This window comes from Oryzias melastigma, linkage group LG3, assembly GCF_002922805.2.
Source record: "Oryzias melastigma strain HK-1 linkage group LG3, ASM292280v2, whole genome shotgun sequence".
Lineage (NCBI taxonomy): Eukaryota > Metazoa > Chordata > Actinopteri > Beloniformes > Adrianichthyidae > Oryzias > Oryzias melastigma.
The window spans coordinates 22244430-22261884 of record NC_050514.1 but is presented as its reverse complement, the minus strand read 5'-3'; the positions used below and the strand labels follow the sequence as shown (position 1 = coordinate 22261884).

The 17455-nt window shown below is 35.3% G+C and overlaps 1 protein-coding gene across 1 annotated transcript in view; it reads left to right on the top strand.

The window, feature by feature from the left end:
- ush2a (Usher syndrome 2A (autosomal recessive, mild)) overlaps window positions 1-17455 on the top strand; it is a 191137-nt gene that overhangs the window by 90293 nt on the left and 83389 nt on the right. The window contains exons 43-49 of the mRNA XM_024295925.2: window positions 3-165; window positions 244-391; window positions 2660-2817; window positions 4288-4435; window positions 7273-7428; window positions 10259-10406; window positions 12202-12344. Coding sequence (XP_024151693.1) covers window positions 3-165; window positions 244-391; window positions 2660-2817; window positions 4288-4435; window positions 7273-7428; window positions 10259-10406; window positions 12202-12344 — 1064 coding nt within the window. The remainder of the gene's footprint in view (window positions 1-2; window positions 166-243; window positions 392-2659; window positions 2818-4287; window positions 4436-7272; window positions 7429-10258; window positions 10407-12201; window positions 12345-17455) is intronic.

Below are 17455 nucleotides of genomic sequence, written 5' to 3'. Positions count from 1 at the left end.
AGGTGGTTGCGTCCGTCGCAGATAAATGGCGTCTTGGAGTTCTATTCGATCTACCTTTCACCAGATGGGGCAGAGCCACTGCTGGCCTACAACAGCACTGCAGTTGTTGAAGACCACACTCTCCGAAACTTAACTCCTGGGACATCCTACGTCATTACAGTCGCTGTAAGTGAACTTGATCCCCAACATGTTGCTTTTCTTTTATTTCAGTGTTACACTCAAGTCTGTATTTGTGCTTGGAAGGCTTGCACAGGAGGAGGGTGCACGTTAAGCCCCCCGAGTCAGGCTCAGACTGAGGAGAGCACCCCTGAAAATGTCCCTGCACCGCTGGTCACCCCTTTGTCACCACATGCTCTCAACGTCAGCTGGAGTCCCCCTCACACTCCAAATGGTAACATGCAAGTCCAGAAAACACAAAGCAAATGAGGTTCATGTTTAATGTCCAATTTGAGCTACAAGTTATGAAAAACATTCACATTGGATTATTTCAATTTTTTGTTTTCGTGTTTCTAAAATTTACTTAAAGGCTTTTTATTACAAAGAATATGTTTCATATATGCACTAAAAAAGATAACAGCAAGGTAGTAATGTAAGGAGTAAGAGGGAGACTGGAGAAGGTGAAGCCCAAAAAATGATGTAAACAGGAGCGCAAAAAGAGTTTGGTATAAATGACTCAAAAAGTCAAGTAAAAAAAACAGATTAAAAGGAGAAAGAGTTTTAGTTTGAAGTAACAGATCTCGGTAGTGAGACGATGGCTCTTCATCCAGCTCCTTTAAGTGGGTGAAAAGTGCTCCCTTTTGACTGAACAGAGAACTGCATCCTGCAGGCGCTCACATTCACAGGAACAGACTCACTTTTGCGTGTAGGGATACAAAAAAAAAAAAATCACAATAGCAGAATTTTAAGTATCATTTGTAAGGGGAGTAGCTATAAAGATGCACTAATGTCATAAGAAGAGCATCTTAAGCAGCATATTAGCAGTAAAGTGGTTTATTTAAAGGGAACAGGTAGTTGTTAGGACCGGGCTACATGCTGGAAAGGATTCAAAGTTTTACTTTTCTGTATCTTAGAAAACGGAGAAAAAAGTCAATTTAAATCAATTGTTCTGAATAAAACTACATTTATAATTGAATATAAAGAAAAAAGGTAATTACAAGCTCCTGTTCTGCTAAATTCTGTTAATCATTTCCTGTGTTTCACATTGATTGACTGGTATGTTGTTATGCTGCCTCCATTCTTACCAAGGGAAGAATCAAAACTTTTTTAACTCAATTACAATCTTTTAATGAACTTTAAGGAATTTTATGTCAGGTTTTAGAAAAAACTAAAGCTTGACATAAAAAAATGCACTCAACCAATTTTTAAAATGCAGTTTTGCAAGTTCAAGTGTTCCTATTTATGAAAATGTTGCAAATAATCTACGTCAATAAAGTCAATAGTTAAAATTTTGAAACAATTCAAACTATTTTGATTGTCATGCATTTAACTTGTCATTTTTCATGTCATGTTGGTATAAAGAAAATCTTGTGTGTTCTATTGTAATTTGCATGAATGCATTTTGCTCTGTCTTCTGAGTGTGTTCGCCCAAATAATTGGCTTTTCTCATCTGATGACATAAATGTTTAATATGGGACACTTAATCATGATAACCACATTATAAGATTTAATTTTTTCTGGAAAATTGAGTTTTTTTTCCCACACTGTCTTTCTTTCTTTCTTTAAATAAATGAAAGGCAACAGTAACGATGATGATGGGTTCCAGAGGAGTGAGAGCGTGCGTTATTTTCCGTCTGTCTCCCCCCTTCTCCCCAATTCTGCAGGGATTTGTGGGGATAATCCTCTCGGGGATTAGGTCGGGGCAACACGCAGACAAAGATGGGAAATAAGCCTGTTATGCATTCGCTGCTTCATTTCCCAACCTGTCTTTATTACAGCCAATACTGATACGGGCTGATTCACACACACAAACACATGCATGTGTCTGCACACAGCCTCACATGCATGTGATTGGCCACATTAAGAGCCTCGGCGATAACTTGCATTTGTGAGGTTTTTGTGTCTTCACTTCTCTGATAGTACGTCTGCATTGAGCAGTAATAAAACCCACACATGATTAAAGCAGAATAGACTCTTAGTTCTTAGCACTGATCTTTTGAGCCCCTTGTATGCATTTTTATTATAGAAAAGCACATTTGGCACAGTGCTTTTTTATTTTTTTTCAATAAACCTAACGTCACGTAATTATTATGCTGCTGTGCGTGTGTGGGCATTTTTCTATCTAAGCATGTGTGTTGTTTACATGGATGTGTCTATGTGGGCACACGTATGTGCACACTCATTTGTGTTGGTGTGTTAAATCCTGTCGCACTGTCCTTCATTGGTGTAATGCCTATGGTTACAATTGTCTTTTCCATGCTGTTTCCATCTGTAGGACACACTAACTGGCAGGTTTGAAGCCTCAAAGTCAGTTTTCATTTGCATTGTGATACAGGGACCCACAATGCTTTGCAGCATGCCAAAAAAATAAAAATTGCAAGACCGGTTTGCTATAAATGGAAGCCTAATGTGCTTTAAAAATTACAAAAAAATAGTTTATCATGGAAGGTGTTTAGCCAAATTTTGTATGTTTTGCATTACCTTATCTTTTTTCTTCTTTCAGGTGTCATCACTAGTTATGGCCTCTGGCTGGATGGGGTTCTAAAAGTGAATTCTAGTTCCTCTGAGAGGTTCTTCGTGGTGGAGGGACTCTCTCCATGGAGTCGACACATACTCAGACTGCAGGCCTGCACAGCACAGGGCTGTGGCAAAGGGCCCATGGTCAGTCAATCACTTGTTAGTTAATATTTAAATGTGAAGCCAAACCACATTATCATACTTGGCTTATGTCCTGTTGGCTTTAAAAAGTTCATATGTAATTAAAAAAGAATAATAAAGTACATTTATTTGTTTTTATTTCATCAAAAAATTATTTATCAGGGCCACAAAAAAAGATAATATCACAAGATTGAAAGTAATACATTTGCTACTCTTTTCTCGCAAATGTACTACTTTATTTTTCTCTTAAATTAACGACTTTAAATCTCGTAAATTTACGAGATTTACGTTATTACGTCATGACAGTTACATGACGTAAGGTGATAAATGGACTCCTGGGTATGTGAAGGGAATGGGCAGAATAAAGTGGTGGTTCTGCAAACATGTCTTTCTGAGCTCCTTCTTTCGAATATGAAACTCCATCGAACCCACAGAAAGTCAGTTAATCTGACAGAAATTTGATTTTAAGTCGCCAAAAGGTTCAGAATTTCTTCTTTTTAAACCAATCCAGAAATGAAGCATCACAAAATGGCCCCATCTTTCATCTTCAAGCACAGTTGAAGTAAACATAAAACTTTGGTGTTTTCTCTCTTAAACTTGACTTTTTTTTCTCATAAATTTGTCTTTTATAGTCGTAAATTTACGACTTTAAAACAAATATCCTAAATAAAACAACACAAATTTAGCCTATGACTTTTAAAGTCCTTTTTGTAATTTAACAGGTACGACTTTTTTTCTAATAAATTTACAACTTTAAAGTCTTAATTATAATACCCATAATACTCCGTCACATGTTTTCCATCAAAAAAGAAAAATCTGAAACAGTAAAATTGAAAACAGGAACCAGTTGAATGGACAAAAGCGTGCAGCCACGGGTTGTGGCTGCAGGTCTCCGCATGCAGAAGTGTGTCATTTAGCCACCATAAAGGTGATCGATTCTCCCAGTTCAATAACGAGGGTAGTCGTGGCGACGGTGACATTTGGTAGGAAATGCCACACCGTGCTCAATGGCGTCTCCCGTGACAGGCCATATTTTGGGCATATTTTCAATACAGGCCTCATCTTTAATCAAACACTGGAAACAGCTGACACAACATAAAAGACGGAGTGGGGGATGAAAAGAGGTGTTGAAGGGAGAAGGATGAGGAGAAAGGCAAAGAAAAGAATTATGGACAAACAGTTTTGATTGAGAAATCGGTCAGAGAAAACCATTTAAATGGAAAGGTTGCACTGGAGGAGAAGTTATAGAGGAGACAGCTGGAGAAAGGATGAGTATGAATTCAAATAAAGCTGACTGGATGTGTAAAGTGTTTTTAGATAAACTGTTTATATTAGTTATTTGCTCTAACTCTTTATTTGCATAAGCATCCGTCTCTTAAAACATTTTTCTACAAAGCAAATTTTCACTGTGACCACCTTTGCTTTTGTAAAACAGAGTTTTCCTGCTTCTTTTCCACACTTTTCCTCAATAAGGTGGAGATGCGGACTTTAGAGTCGGCTCCAGACGGTCCTCTTCTGCTGGAACTGACCAATCAGAGTGCCAGATCACTCCAAGCCCGCTGGACAGCCCCTCCAAGAGCAAACGGACATCTGAACTACACACTGTACTACAAAAGCAAAGGTAACACTGCAGTTGGCTGTTTTCTAGACTCTTGCTTTTTACACAGCACTGTTAAAAGGGTAGGAAGAACAAAAAAATCTCAACTAAAACTTCACCTGTATTATTTCTTCAAATAAATTCTGTGATTTTTTTTTTATTTTATTTCATTTTTTATCTTATCTGTGTCTCATTTTACACTTTATCATGTTGTATGTGAGTGTGTTGGGGTGGAGATATGTGCATTATAAATGTTTTATAAAATTCCGTTTGGGTTTTTAAATTTCGAAAAATGGTTTTAATGTGAATCACTGAGAGCTACTTCTGTCAGAAAAGTGCTCCACAAATAAAGTTTTTGGTTTTTTTTACATAAAAAAAGACTTTTAAGGAAAAATAAAAGCCATATATTTATTCCAGTTTTTTATTATCTGTCATGCACTAAAGCTAACATGAGAGTTAACACTTTTACAGACATGTTTTTATGACGTAGCAGAAGTTGCTTACAGATATTGTTGCTTTTAAATAAAATGCATTTCAATGCAGCACATCCTGATTTAATATGTCATCCCATACCAAAATAAACTATATTTTATCTTATTTTATTTTTTGTTTTTTTTTTCCACTTCAGTGTTTTTTGTAACACCATATTGAGTTTGAAGTGTTTTGAAACATACCTGCCTTGGTATTGTGGAACCGTCCATATAGATATCTTCAAAAGCATAAACTAGTATTTATAACAGAGTACAGTTAACATAACATTGACAATGTCTTGATGGCAGTGGAGTGTGTAGAGAAATATATATTCATTTGTACACAGGCGTGCGGCTACACTCAATCCTGTGTCCAAGCAACAGCCAACTTTTACAGAAAGTCAGACATGAACCTAGAAAGTGAGAGGAAAAGTAATCAGAGCAGACTGACAGTGAAAAGACAAGCTTTTTTGATATTGCCTGAGACTTTAGAGTGGAGATGATGAGCGAGGAGCAAAACAATGGATCGAAGGAAGAACAAAGACAACTAGCAATGTGACTGTAGAGTATAGGAAAAAGGGAGATGAGAAGCCCATATTTCCATAAATGTATTCGAGGGTATTGCATGTAGAACAGTCGAAGTTATGAAAATAACAAAACTGGTCAAAAAAAATAAAAATACAACAGGAAGCTATGAAATGAAAAGAGGAAGAATGAATACACATATCCATGTTTTTGTTTTTATTCTGACTTTACTTTTGCATATTTACCCAGTCTCTTTCTCAGTCACATCCACCATCACACATACACTTTGATCCCAGGCTCACAGAGGTACTGACAGGTAAAAATGAGTTGATGGGAGGATAAGAAAGTATGGAACAAAGAGAGAACCAAGGTTTCCCTCTGCTTTTCCTAAAACCCTGTGTTCCTTTGATGCAAAAGGCCTTCATCAGTTCTCAGAACCAATTTGTTGTGGTGGATGTGAGTGTCCATCAAGATTTACTGGATGGACTTACATTGGGTTATTTTCTGATCCTTTTTCCTTTGACTATGCTTGTATAACCTCTGAATGGAGGTTCACTCGTTTAATCCTTCTTGGTTAATTTCTGCCTGCTTTTTGTTTTTATTCACAATACTTATTCTTTTTCTTTTGCCAGAATTTTTAATGGATGTTTCATGAATCACTTTTCTTTTAAGAGTATTTTTAAGAAATTTTGAATGATAGTATCATCAGAACAGTCATTAATCAGATCAATTTTTATTCACATATCACTTTATAAATAGAATGCTAGATCTGAGAATCAAACAAAGAAATTACATCTAAAAACCCTGAAATCTGCAGCTTTATTTGTATTTTTTTGCGACACATGTTTAATAGATAGGAGTGTGTATGGGCAAGAATCTGGTGATATTAAATGTATCGTGATATCTGTGTTACGATACCCTACGTATCGCGATTTATCCCAAGATTGTAACAGAACAATTTTTTACTTTCTTTTTTATTTTCTTTTAAAAAAAATGACTCTGAAAAAAAGAATAAAATGGTAAAATTATTTGTGTTTAATGATCACAATGTTAAGCACTGCAACTGTATCTCATATTGGATACAAGCTTTTCTTTTGGTAAATTAAGAAATATTTGTTCTTAAACGAACAGTTAATATGGTCTGATTTCCACAGGAAAATATTTTTCAGTATAAGAAAAAGAAAATGTATATAATTATATATATATAGAATGAATGTGCCTTGACAAATAATGTTCTAAAAGTACGATTGGGGAGGTGCTCTTTGTTTCCAACATTGCTAAATGTAGCTTCTCCAGAACTTTAAAACTGTTATTTTTTTATACATTTTATGTTATATATTTTTTTTAATATAATTTATTTTAAAAATAAATAATAATACATTAATAAAAATAAAAATAATATAATTTTTTAAAGCGGGTGTTATTTTGGTGCGGTGTAGAGCTGCTCAAAGAGACTCAGTTTGCTGTGCTGCCAACTAGTGGTCGGGGGTTTAATTGGAAAAAAAAAAGTAAGATGCTGAACTATGTTTACTCATAAATAATTAATAAATATTGTCTTGTTGTATTTTAGATCGATACTGGTATCACCAAATGAAATATTGTGATATATCACTCAATCGACTTCCTTTTACACCCCTAATATTTAACAAAGCAGAATAGATACATTTCTTCTGTTTGCTTTTGCCAGGAAGTAAATATGAACCTGCTTCAGCCACCCCTGTTTAATGTGAACACAGTTTGGAAATCACAAACTTTACAACAATTAAATAAAATGCACATATTATAGTCAAAACCATGAAATGTTATGTTCCTTTTTAAAGCTCAGGTTAATATATGTGACTGTTTCCATTTATCTGTGTGTGTCAGATAGTGAAAGTTTGTCGGATGGAGGTTCAACAGCAGGAGTCTGGATGTCTGTGACTGACCTGCAGCCGTACACAAACTACAGCTTCTACGTCAGAGGGTGTAACACTCAGGGCTGTGTTGAGAGCCTGCCGCTGACTGTTACTACACTCCCAGCAGGTACATACACCCTTGGGGCAAAAGCAATGGCACAGTAAGGTGAAGTACAGTTTAACTCTGAAGGGTTTACATCAAATTTCAGTTCTTGCACTGAAGTATGGATACATTGAGTGAGCGTTTGATGTTGTTCTGAACCTTCTTCAGGAGCATTTCAACTCCATTTCAGGATTGTGAAGATCTGCTGCTCTGTTTTTCATCTCAATTCTGTGTTTGGCATTAAAAAAAGTACTGAAGTTGAAGTTCTTGCAATTCTACTATATTATATATTATAGTATTGTTGTGGTTCTTTTGGACCACCATTATCCTGTACTTATTTTTCTGAATCCCAATAAATCTCTAGATTAATCCTCCATTAATTTATTACCTCTATAGACTCACTTTAAAAAAACTTTCCATGATCTCACCTAAACACACAAGATATCATTGGAAATGCAACAATATCCTTACATAAGAGGTCTTAGAAGAGAACTTAATGAGTCATGATCCAAAAAACAAATTACCCCAACAGAAGATCTAGATAAATAGGCCGATTCTTAGGATATAGATAGCTATTCAATGAACTTCAAATGAATACGCTTTTCCACTGGACAATAATTTAAGCCATTTTTATTCACAAATCGCTTTCGTACACCGATGAAGAGTCTTTAAAAATTCATTTTTTACTAGCATAGTTCATTTTCTTTAAATGTATTGAAAACGTCAATATGATCTGGAGTTTGCCATCATTTTTAATGATATTTGTATATCAATGAAAATTCCACGGATTGCATATTTTTGTGAGGGAAATTTTAGGAAAAGGGTGTTGCTTTGAAACCCTGTTGGATAATTTAAGAAAATCTTTAAAGTTCAGATTTTAGTATAGATTCATTCCAGTTTTCTCTTTTATTCTGAAACTTGGAGATTGACTGATGTAAATGTGTGGTCATAAAATCAAATGCAGGTGGGATTATTGTGTGTTTTCTACTGGTGGCTCACTTACTGAGTGACTCCTACTTAACTTAATTATCGAAAACCCTCAGACTTAAATATGGATGAATGTATACATAATTTTTAAAGACCCACTCTGTGTCTTTAACATGTTCTTGTAGCATTTTTTTTCATAATGGATGACATTCATAAAAATATAGAATAATTAAACATTAAAACTGTGTAATACAACATTGTATTAATGGTCTGAACACATGAACCTGGAGTACCCACGTGTGTGTGGGATGGTTAAATCAGCTTATTGATCATTTAGTGCTTATGTTAGAGAAAATTTTACAAACATATTCTTCTCCACATGCATATCTCAGTCTAAAAGCAACAAAAGAGACTTGGGGAAAGTTCTGCTGTTCAAGTTCAAAACAAAGGCATAAGAAAGTATAAATTTTAAATACCAGACGTTTCCTCTCTTTCCATCTCTCTTTCTACCTCTGTGCCTCTGGCATCTCTTTAGACTTCTTTAAGGCAAACTGTCTTGATGCGTCCTTGTTCTAGGAAAGAACAGAGAGAAGATAGTGGAGCAAGAGACAGAGGAGCAGAGGAGGAGGAGAGCAGAGAGAGAGAAGTGAACATAAAAGTGCATAGTTTAAAACGATTAGTGACACCTCTGATATTGTACCTGCTAACACAGCATGAGAGAGACACAGGCTCACCAACAGTGTGTGTCTCTGTAATTTATGTATTTTGTGTGTGCACGCCTGTGTGTGTATGCAGGTGTGTAGGAAAGGCTGATAGACTCGAAGGATTACAATTTGTTAATTCACAATTCAATTTTTCTAGATGAGGCGCACATACTAGCTGGGTTAAAGTGCTTTAATTTACTTACCGGTAAAATGAATGATAGTAAATGTTGCTTAATAGACAATTTGACAGTAGAATGGGAAAATTAAACTGATTTACATGTCAAAGTTAAGTCCCACTCCAATAATCTTTTTATCTATTTTAAGTATTCTCTTTTATTATAATGGTGCAATTTTTTTCACCAAAATCAATAAACTTGTGTCGCTTTCTAGGACGTTTTTGCACAGCAGCAGCAGTTCATCAGAAATTTGCCTCTGAGTTGTGGTAAACAAAGATGTATGGATCTAGTTCATCAGAACGGAGCAGAGCAGGGAGCGTATGACTTACTGTAAAAACTTTTTGAAATTGCATTTTTGCATTTGCTCCTGATTCATTTTAATTTAATTAAGAAATGCTCAAAAATTTTAAAATTAATTGTCTTTAAAAATGCCCCTGATCATGAGAAAAATGGTACAAGAACATGTTAAAAACACCATAAACACAGTTTTCCTCGGAGTGGGTCTCAGAGTTTAAAGACTGTATTACACCTAGACACTTGAAATCTATTTGCAATCTTGACGTGATGACCACTGCAGTGTAAAATACATCTTCAAATCTACGTTTATGTTTCTGATTTCTGTTTTTGAGCTGTCTGTAGAATGAGATTCTTCAGCAATCAGGCGTTTGTGGTTAAAGGAGAGCGAGTGTGATTGTAGGGTCACTTAAAACATCAGGCGACTTGCTCTTATGTCATCCGGTGAATGGTACTTTTTTATGGTTGTTTCTTTGTGGTTGATTTCTGTCAGGTCTATTTATTTTATTTTTTTTATGCAAAGAATTTTCTTTTTTTTTACCCTCTTCCACCTTATATTTCACTGGTTTACTCATTTATTTGAATCTTCTTATGTACTTTTGTTAATATTTTGGCACAAATGTCAAAAATCTTTTTTAAAATGCATGTATTTTCTTGTGCTTTTTTATGTCTTTATATTGCTCTGTTTAACTCAATATCACTGTTTCAATCGTTTGTCTTCTTACTCTCTCACCATCACAAATGTCCTCTTAGCTCCAGATGGACTCTCACCTCCATCTGTGGTTAATTTAACCAGTACCAGTCTGAATGTTTCCTGGACATCACCTGCCAACTCCAACGCACCTGGTCCACTTTACTACAGCTTGCAGATGAGAACATCCCCACACAGGTTGATCGTAAGGTAAGACAAAGCTTACAGGTACAAAATACTAAAGAAGTTCAGTATATTCTGTGTATTTAAGAAACCTGAATTAGTTTTGATTCACTCACAGATGGCTCATGAATACACAAAAGTCTTTGAAATCTCTTAAATATCCATTAGATATACTCCAATGGTACACTTAACACTCAGTTTCCTAAAAATTTGAATACACACCTTCACAGACACACGTACAAGCAAGCAGGTGCATTATGCAGCACACCTGCATATGTTACATCATTATGACAGAACATCTGAAAAACATCGACAGAATCTGAGAGACAGGGTGAAAAGTCAAGAAGACAAAAAAACAAAGACGGAGTGTTGGGTGTGGGGGGGGGTGTAGTAGAAAAAATTACTATAGAATAAAAGAAAGAGGGGTGTGCATCTGATATGTATTCATTACATGCTTCCTGACAACAAATTGCAATTTAATCCAAGAAGAGGAGGCTCTCATTCTGTGGTAATAAATAAATGACTAGCTACATGTATTATATATCAGACAGCCATGCCCTCCTCCTTTTGTGCTTTGGAAATCTCATTGTTCTGTGATTTATTCATTCGTTCATCCCCTCTATCCATCTGATGCTAAATGGTCAACGGTCCCTCATTTATGGCAATATTCTTTCATTTTGTTCTACTTTCTCTTCTATGATTTTACGAGACTGTAGCAAGTTTTTATGTGATGGCATTTATTAAAATGTTATTTCCTTTTTTGTTGTTTTGCTTTGTATGTTTTAGCTTGTGCAATGTGATCAAAATGTAATATTTTTTGTTTCCACCTGAGTTTAAATGATGCCTGTTTTTTTTTTCTTTCTTTCTTTTTACCCCAATATTATCATTGCGAGATGGCCCTTCCTCAAATCTAAAAGCTTGGCACACAAAGGGTGTTTTTAAATTATTAAAAAGTCAGAAATAGCCATGCGAACAACTTTCAGATTCTGTTTTATTCAGTATATAACGTTTAGACACTTATCCTATAAAGCACACGGCCTGTGGCTCTGTCCAGTGCTGATACTAGAATTTAACCACTGTAACTGAATTGACTGTAATAAATACATCAATGAAAGTACTGGATTTTCACCTTGACAACAGGTTGGACTAGAAAGGAGGCAGATTTAATGCTTTTATGACCTGGATGTTCTTGTTGAAAGAGGAATTTTGCTCAAACTAGTCAGTGAACAGAAACCCCTGAAACCAGGAGTGTCTAGACTCTTTACATATCTGCCAGATTTCTAAGGGGAAAATGTGAGGGCCAAAACTTACATAAAACAAAAATATATCTCAGTACATTTATAAAAAAATAATGTGTATTTGTGATTTAAAAAAACATTCACATGAATGTTGCATAATCTTCACAATTAAATGCTCACTGTAAGCGTCAAAGTGTTGGAAATTGTTGGAGGCCGCATATTATTGATATTATGACGGGCGCCTGTGGGCTGGTGGCAATTTGAACATACATTCATTCGACCCACTGGCCAGACTTTGGACATGCTTGCCTTAAACTAATGAAAAAACAGAGACTTCAGAGGAATGTTCTCATTATTTTAATGCCCACCCACTCTAACAACTTTCTTATAGCACATGTAGGTCCAGGCATTTCCATAATTGTAAAAAAAGAGCATTCTAATATGTAGATACACTTAAAGGCTATTATTTAATTCAAAAATATACAACAGAAGACATTTTAGGGATATTACCATATTTATGCACTTTTTAACAAACGTATTAGAATTACGAAGTCATTTTAAATTATTTTACTCTCTGTTTCCAGGCTTGTGGACAATGCAACCGACACATTTTACTACTATGTAACTGGTTTGTCACCTCACACACAATACCAGTTCAGAGTGGTGGTTTCCCACCTTCACGGGAAAACAGCCGGCGCTTGGGAGACTTTCAGCACAGCAGAGGACAGTAAGTGTTCGTCTACACGTATGCACACTTATCTACCACATGACATGCAATGTAAATAGTTTGTAAATTCCAAAAATTAAAATGAGTCCTTTTTCTTTTGGTGATTATTATAGAGCATTTGTAGGTTGGGCCTGCAGGCTTAGCTTAGCAAAAAGTGTGCCAGTACAGAAAAAATGAGGCTAAGAAACTTGATATAAACAGGGCAAACAGTACGCAGGCCTGGGTGAACTACTAGGACGGGTTACATTTGCATACTGTAAGGTTTGTGTCTGTGTGTGAGTGACCTACCCTGTGTCATTGTGGGCTAATTGCTGTAATAGAATCATATTAGCCACTGGAGCAGCCTCCTCAGTGCAAAGTTATAAATTAATTAGAGCCACACCATTATCACATATATTATCGTTAAGCTGCTGAGATTTGCATACATTGAAACAAGTGCACACAGACACACACCAGAATACATAAAATGTAAGTTTGTGTGAACACATGTATGTACACATTAACATAAAACACACAGGCAAATGCAGATATTAAAGAAATATAAGTAGCACACACGTATTCTAAGCAACTTTTTTATATACATTATATAAACTTTTGTTTTTTTCAGTTTGTCTATTGTTTATCAATCCTGGCAGGAATTTATGCCAAGACACACGAGAAAATCCTGTCAAAATATAACACATTTTTCACAATAAAATACTGCGATTGACAAAATGCAATCATATATAATTTAAAATTAATTGTAGAAGCAGAAGCTCCTGTTGACTGTTGTGAAAAAATACGTGTCTGGTGTGAACTAGTGGTGAAGCGGACACCACGCACACTCCGCTTCGCAGCGCTTCTGCGTCCGGTATGAACCCGGCGTTACAGTGCACATGCAGCACCAGACCTCATCGATAACCAACTTTCAGGGGTTCTGAGTCAGGCTACAATTAGAAATAGTTTTCTTGATTTAACACAGTTTGAAACTAGTTTTCATTTAACCAATATTTATTTAATTGTTTACATTTTGCAGTCAACTCCCGCTGAGAAACCTTTGTGAAGTTTGCTTATTTTCCTTATGCATCCACTGGGTTTCTCCAAACGCTCCAGCTTCCTAATCAAAAAACACAGTTCACCAACTGATTGGTGACTTTAAACTGACCTGTAGAAGTGAATGTGTCCCTGTGTTTATCCCTGTGACCAACTGGAAACGTCTTCAGGGTGTTCTCCGCTTTCACCCTAAAGTAGTTGGGATAGGCTCTAGCAACCCACTACTCATGACTAATTAGAAATGGATGGATGGATGGATATACTAATACAATAAAATTGATATTATATTCATACATTTCAGAAAATGCATTTCTTGCTAGCATTACAAGTTTCTACAAAATGTGAAAAGCTTTTGATGTCCAGAAAATTCCACTTTTTTAGCAGACCAGTTAAAGTAAGGCTAAAGATCATAATTGATTAACTCAAAGTGGAAGTACCCTTTGTCAATAAAAGTTTTTGACTGTTGCTTCAAAAAAATTGTAGAAGGTTTTAAACAACAGAGGTAAATCAGTCAGAGTCGGTTGGAAATATTTGCATCATAGAGCTTTTTGTCAATTTAATAGTTTGCCTATTGATGCAAAAATGCCTCAAACCACTTCAGCTCCAGTATTACTTTAGGTTGTATTCAATTCTAACGTTTCACATTTCATTTAGCTTTATTTTAAAAGAAACATTTATTTCTAGGGTGGATTCTAGGTTCAACCACTTATGTTTGTTTTGATTTGCTTCCATGTTTTCCTGGTATTTCATTTATTTTTCAAATCATTTTACTTTTGACACAGAAATAGATAAAAGATAGTTTGTGTAAAAAAAAAATTAAAGGAAAAAATTTGTACATACAAAAAAAGAGGAAAAGAGAAGCAGCATGGAATAAAGGGCTAATGAGAGAACAGAGAAATGGAAAAAATCTACACTTTCTCCTCATCTTTTTATCATTCCATTAAAGTTTTATACCCATCTTTTTAATGTAATTTGGTCCCCGTGAATTCCAGCCTCTGTAGAACAGACAGACGGCTCCTGTGAACATAAACTCAGCTGTGTTGGACAGCTCCCTCTCTTCTGTCTTCTTCCATGTTCACACCATCTATGTGATCTAAGAGTGTGTCTGCGTGTGCACGTGTGGGTCTGAATATGTACATTCTAACAGAGAAGTGCCACGAGTATAAATAAAGCTCCACTTAGACAAAAAGGTCTTTTAACTGAACGATCTTAGAAACTTTAAGTGTTTGTTCATGAAAAAAAAACTAACCTAAAGCAAAATTAAATGGAGCAAGTCTGAGTGGTGAAAGAGAACCGAAGTGAGAGGTGATGGCAGAACACAAAAAGTCGTGCATTTTAATTAATGAGAGAAGGCATTAATAATATATAATTCCTCCGTTTCCCCGTGTATTTCAGTCACATGTGAAGAAAAGTGATTATAACCACATGTCAAGAAATATTTTCACAAAGATTCTGTTCACAAGCTCAACTTCTATTCTTTTTAATTTGGTTAAAAAAAACTGTCATAAAATTGACATTGTGTCACTCATTTTTAGACTTTTCAGAAAATAATACTTGTGAAAAAAATATTTTAAATAAAACAGAAAAAAGTGTTTGAGACAGTTTTATTAGGCTATTTTAACTTGGGTAACAATAACAAACATTTGGTTTAGATCACACAGCACAAGCTAAAACATGCAAAATAAGAAAATATTTAACATTTTCTTTAATGTCGTAACAAAACAATTAAATTACTTCCTAAAAACTTAGAGGTTGCCAAAATATTTATTTGGCATAGTAAAGAGAAAAATGGATTTGGAACTGTGATGACTTCTCACTGTCATTTAAATTTAATAGAAAATATCTTGAAAGTTCAATAAAAAGATTAAAAAATAAGGCAAAATATGCTCTAAAATCAGTTACAAGAAGTCAAACTAGAATACTAAATATTAGATCAGTTTCAGTTGTTTTGTAATCTTGCTGTAACAGAAAATCCAAGACACAAACTGAAAGAATATCTTCAGCCCTTCCTTACCTTTCTAGAGTCTACCATCAGCTGACATTGAGTCTGTATTGAATTCTTCTCCCACTATGTTAATCTGAACCTTTCCAGTCTGCTAAAGCATGCTCCACACACACCACTTAGGCAGTTGCATCTGCAGAAAAACTCTTTACTCATTTAAATTGCCTGCCATTACATATTTCCACAACTTAATTTATAAAGCCCAATATTTTCCTGCTATTTTGACAGGACATTTATACATCAAAAGATTACTCACTTTGAGTTAAATAAATTATTCCATCTCATAAGAGTCTGGAAAGGATATTGAAGTGTTTGAATGATTGACATTTCAAAGGTATTATGGTGGTTGCAGTTACTTAAAGACGAATGCACATCTCACTCAGACATGGTGTCCTGGTTACAGATCAGGCTCATGACCTTGGGCAAACCTCATCCTATTTCCCAACCACTCTTCATTGAATCCTAAACTCAGAATGACTTGGGTTGCTTATACAAGTAAAGATATGTAATGCAATGTAAATTTTTTACCATATTACTTCTCAGATTCTGACACCATCTTTAGAGCATTATGATGATGGTTGACGCTCATTATGACTCCAAGGATTCTCAGCTCACCTTTAAAAATCCAATAACATGAGAACATGCACCAAAACACATAGACTCTCCCTTAATCCAGTGCACTGCAAAAAAGAAAAATATGAGGATGTTTATTTTATGAAGTCATTAGAAGACCAAAGTAGACATTGTTTTGTGGTTAATTTTGTAGTTTTTTTTTAAGTAATGCTGATTATCTTTTAGACATGATATGCTAAATGTCAAAAATACTAAAAAAGAAAGTTTGTTTCACTCAAAAGTTTACATTCATTTATTTACTGCACAAGGAAGAATACAAAAAAACTGAAGTAAATTTATAAAACATTGAGTACTTGAGACAAACAATACAACATGTTGAACAAAAAAAAGTTAAAAGGTGCAAAAATGCTGGATTCACGGTCTCAAAGATTTTAGTCTGATTAGATGAACGTTTACATAACAAACTCAATAAAAAAAAATATATTTTCCAGTTGAGTGGAAAATGGCAAGTAAGTTGTTTAACCAAAAGTTTAAAATTTATTAACTTTCTTTGAGAACATTTCTTGCAATTTTATAGTCTTATATGGCATTAATAAACATAAAGTGCATTTAAAAATTCAGAATTTATAAAGAATAATGGTAATTTTAAGTCTTTGTCTTTGTAGCACTATGATAGTAAAAGTATATCAAACAAAAGGAAATGTATGTCGTGATTTTTAGTAGAAGCTTTGAAAATTGAATTTTTTTTAAGCGGTCTTTACATGAATTTTGCATCTGTCTTTTTTTGTTGCTTCATTGACATTAACACTTGTTTATGTTTGCTTCCTAAAATCTTTTTTTTTGCCTGTTCGTTTAGATCTGAGTGACATCAAGTGTACTCTCTTTCTGCTTTTCTGTTGTAAATTTGCTGATGTTTAAACCCAAATTCAGATTATTTGTTTATTTTTTTGTATTTTCGCGCGATATAGGTGTCAAGTTTCAATGTTAAGTCAATGTACAGACGTGATCTGAAGTCTTGTGGCAGCATTTGGGCGTCAAGTGCGGCAGGGACTCAGTTTTGGACACGTAACGTTTTCAGTGATTCGATCAACGGGTGGAAATAAAATTCAATATAACCACTTGATGTGAGGATTTTTGTCCTGAACTTCCATCTATTTTCTTAACCTGCTGTGGCTGTGGGGTTGTCGGAAACTGTCCTACTTACTGTTGGGTGAAGGTGGGATTCACCTTGGACCGGTTGCCAGCCACTCACAGGGCCCATGGAGCTGGAGCGATCGAGCCCACTGTGCTAGCCAGCCGCTCGGTGGATAGCATAGCGAGTTAGCGAGCTCCGCTGCCCAGCGGCCGGCAAAGCTACTGAGCTCGCCACCCTGGCTGACAGTCCCTGGGTGGCAGCTCTGGTGGCAGACGGAGAACCATTGCGGATGCTGTCATAGTGGGCTCGATCGCTTCAGCTCCATGGGCTTATGACGTTTTTATTTTTATCAAGAGAATAATAAAAAAA